Source organism: Salvelinus alpinus, chromosome 1 (assembly GCF_045679555.1).
Source record: "Salvelinus alpinus chromosome 1, SLU_Salpinus.1, whole genome shotgun sequence".
Classification (NCBI taxonomy): Eukaryota; Metazoa; Chordata; class Actinopteri; order Salmoniformes; family Salmonidae; genus Salvelinus; species Salvelinus alpinus.
In genome coordinates, this window is record NC_092086.1 from 39,744,217 (window position 1) to 39,748,555 (window position 4,339).

General features: G+C 43.1%; 1 protein-coding gene across 1 annotated transcript; it reads right to left on the reverse strand.

The window, feature by feature from the left end:
- Window positions 1–223: 223 nt before the first annotated feature.
- Window positions 224–4,271, reverse strand: LOC139575639 (forkhead box protein J1-A-like). The gene has a single exon (XM_071400820.1). It carries the CDS (start codon window positions 3,323–3,325, stop codon window positions 2,606–2,608), a length of 720 nt encoding a protein of 239 aa, XP_071256921.1. The 5' UTR covers window positions 3,326–4,271; the 3' UTR covers window positions 224–2,605.
- Between the last annotated feature and the right edge of the window lie 68 nt (window positions 4,272–4,339).

A 4,339-nucleotide genomic window follows, 5' to 3' on the forward strand; every position in this document is an offset into this window, starting at 1 on the left:
AGAAAGACCCCAATCCACTGCCTGAGCACAGTCACCCCCGAAGAGATGAGCAGGAAAAGGCAAGCGTAAATCACACCGACACACACACACACAGAAGACACACTAATGGGGTGGAATCAGGAATGTACAGACACAAAATAGAGACAGAGAGAAAAAGACGGAAAGACAGATAGAAATCTTCAAAAGCACCGTACCCAGATGTACAAAAATTCATGTAAACTCATTCAAGTTTGAAGGTTTTTTTATTGTCAAGGAAAAACAGAAAAATAAACAGTATGAATGCATATCTCCATAAAATAAAATAAAAATCTTGAGGTATGATGCCAATAGGGTCAACTTGGATGACAAGTGTTTTGGAAGAGCTAATACACAACTGACAAAATATCGTAGTAGTTAATTCCTTTTTAAAGGAGGAGTTTCCTTCCATCAGAATGTATCCATACCGTACCACACAATAAACCATGAACTGGGTCTGACTAAGTAAACTGCATTACTACCCTTCAATGTAATGTAAAATAGACCAAGTATCACTCACTGTACATTGATTGCACTTTCACACTTCATGGTGGATTTACAACACTAATAAACCAGGAGTAGTTATTCTGCAAGATAACGAATATTAGCACATTTTAATATACATGTTAAAGGTCGACTTTGGGCAAGAATAGCGGCTTTAAACTGTATAACTGATCAATGCACCGTCATACTAGGTCATTTAATGCTTAAAAACACAACCACAATTTATGAATAAGATATTTGGCTACAGAAGGGCCATTTCTTACCGATCTCTACAGCTTCTTTCCAAACACAACTCCTGTGAAATGACGTCAACACACTGGAGGAGTCACTGGCTAGTTAAAGTGGCTATCTTAGCTAACAAACTGTCTACGTTGGTCGCAGCATGCATGACCAGAATGACACTTCGACGAACCACCAAAGGTACACCCCATTTCTGTTTGAAAATTGACCGTTTTTTTGTGCCATAAGTCGACCTTTAAGATTCACTCATGTCTTGAAACCGTGTGATTTGGTTTAGTAAGACCAGAGGAAAGACAAAGTAATTCCAGGTAGACTTGAAACAAAACAAGAGAGTATCTCATAACTCAACATTTGTTCATGTAATTCCTGCTTGTTTATGTCATCATTTTTGCATTGTGTCCTTCTGTTGACCAATAGGCCTCCATCAGCTTTCCTTGGTAAAAACCCAGCCTCTAACACTGTTGGTCTTCCGGTCCCAAGTGTTGTTCTTTGCACATCTAACCTGAAGGTCGGGTATTCATTGACAAGCCACTGAAACCTTTGCAAAGGAGAAGCTTGCCTTGAGCTATTCTGCATTGGAATTAACTTGTCTTTACGACATCCAGATCTGTCCTCTACTGCTCTCTGTAACTGGTTAACTCACTGAAATTTGTTGAATTAATGATTCTTAAATATAAATGTACACTCTGCTGATAATATGACAATCCTAAGCTTGCTAAAAACAACCTGTTTTAAATTGTTCTGCATACATTTAGTTAAAGTGAAAAGCTCATTATTCAAAGAATGCATTCAGAAAGTAGTCATTATAGAAAACCCCACACATAAAACTATTTTAAGTCTAAAAACTCTTCTAATTAGTAGTAATTTGGCAAATATCTCTTCATTGATCATCATAGTATTCCTTTCACTTCAGTTACAGATATTGTATATTAATATTAAATAGACACTAGTTTCAGAATTTCATCCAAATGCATCCACAGATCGTTAAAAGTCAGATCATTCAGCATTTCAGTGGAAAATTCAGTACAGGACCGAAATTCCTGAAGTCTGATGCATACATTCCATAACCTTCTCTGGGAATTTAGTATGCATCAGCATTGTGATCATTTTAATTCCTAAACAATAATAAGAGATCTTCACAACAAATAATAGTATTCCCTGTGAGGTGGATTCATCTAAACCTTTATGAAATATTCAGCATGCTAAACCACCTATTCTTAAGCAGCTAAAACGTTGCATCCCTGTACACACCTCATCTCATCATTAGCTATTGGCCTTGCATCTCAAAACTGTCCATAACTTTCAAGAGTACAGTCACTGTAAAGTCTTACTTTGTAATTTCATCTAATGCTAAATAAATGTACATTTCTAAAATGTCGATTCCAATGTTCTGTTGCTCGCCTTGTGCCTGGATTACAATTCCTCTATCCATGTCAACCTGCAATCCATTCAATACCACATATATATTCAGAATGTAAACAAAGACATATTGGTGGTTTTCCTGTCCTCAGACAGGAATATTTTGTTTCTCTTTGTGAGCGAAGTCTTATTGATAATGTCTATTATCCAATGTCATGGTCCCAACAGTAGGTTTGATATAGATTTTGTCCAGTAATCGTTTGGAATACTGCAGTTCATTGTGGCATTTTTGCTCTGTAGGCATTAATGATGTCATCCATTATTGTACCAATTTCAAAAAACATAATCTAGAAATCTTAAAAACATGTATGTGTAAAAGGTCCATTTAGTTCATGCGGTGCCTCTCTTTTTAAACAATAATCTAGTAGTGTCATCATCACAGTATAGTCAAAGAGTCTTGGAGGCCAAAGAATTGGAGAACATGTCTTTAGAGAAGATACTCTATCTTACTGCTGAGGTCCCCTCCGAGGGAATCTCCCAGGTCAAAGAGCTGCTCCAGGTTGACTGTGGAGCTGCACAGGAAGTTGGTAGGTCCCTGCTCCTCTTCCTCTGGCCAGGGGCTCTGCAGGAATGCTGTGGCCAGGAACGTCTCCTCAAAGTCTGCTCCGCTGCTCCTCTTGGTCTCCGCCAGCATGTGGCTGCTGTCTGCTGTCCCCGCGGGGGCCTCCAGGGGGCAGATGTGGGTGCCCCGCACCATCAGGTCCTCCTCCTGTGGGATGGGGCTCAGTGGACCCCCTCCGTCCAGACTCAGCTCCCCGCTCAGCGCAGAATCCAGGAGGGCGTCCCAGTCAAAGTTCCCTTTTAGGGAGCCCAGTTCCCTATACTCCTCCACAGACAGTAAAGGAGAGCTGGAGCGCCGGGGGACTTTGACCACGGCAGTCCTGGAGCCCAGTGGGTGTTTCCTCTTGTGTCCAGGGCCTCCCTTTCTCATGGGCCATGCCCCCAGCATGGTGCCTTCGGCCAGACAGGGGTCCCAGTTCTGGTCGGCTCCAGTGGCCTCTTCAAACTCTCTGAGGAGCTGCTGAGCCTCTGGATTGACACATAGCCCACTCTGGCTGCCTGTGGGGTTACAGAGGCCCCTGGGCAGTGGCTGGGGGTTGGCCCTAAGCCTGTTCTGCAGGGCAGGATTGATCTGGACAGGGGGCATCCGCCTCTTCTTGTAGGCCCCGTTGAGGAGGCGCTCTGCGTACTGGGGATCGATCTTCCAGAAGCCCCCCTTCCCTGGCTCGTCCTTCTGCCGTGGAACCTTGATGAAACACTTGTTCAGAGACAGGTTGTGCCGGATGGAGTTCTGAAATGGCGCATGAGGGGGACAGGATTGACATGGCAGTACACATTCAGTCCTGTTCCATCAAATATATTAGCTTGCGTACCCTTGCATTCAGCCTTACCAGGAGCTCAACACTGCCCCTCCCCCCAACTAGTCTAAATAGATGAGTGACCTGCTGACCTTTGTTAAATATTATCTGCCCCATGCACTGGCTTACAATAACAGAATGCTCAGGAAATTAGTATAACTTCTGGAACTGGGGAGTACGGCTAACGACTTAATTAATCATTTATCCAGCAAATTAAACTTTTTCCAGAGAATTTCTTCCCTTTGATGGGGAATCTGCACTTTGGATGCCATACTGCCCCTCCCCATACTCCCCCATTGCCTCTCGTTGCTCAAGCAGAAAACCTGGGTGCTATTTCTGAAAAATTATGTAATGGGTTTAAAAACACACACACACTAATATGTGTGTTGTGGGGGGATGTTAGTCTTCTGAAGCAAGATGCCTACTGCCAAGTAAGGGGAAGTCCAAGGCAGTATTTGCTACAATCTTTGTAAATTACGGGAGTATTTGCAGCCATCTTTGTACCATGAGAGCCCTTAATTCCCATAAACCATAGCTGCTAATGCTTGTTCAGAGTGTGGCAGACGGCCCAGAGCACTCAATATACAGACTTTGGAAAGAACTGTGCTCTTACTCGTTCCTGTTAAAGAAAAACTCTGTGCCCAGCTGCATCTTGGCCCCACTCCAAAACACACAGAGCCCTCTGTGGCAGATGCTGAAGAGGACTCTCTCTCTCTTTCTCTCACTATCTGGCTGCTCGAGACATAGTCAAGTTACGAACGTGACTGAGAGCCTCTCACAGGACCTAGTCTAAAGCATCCTAT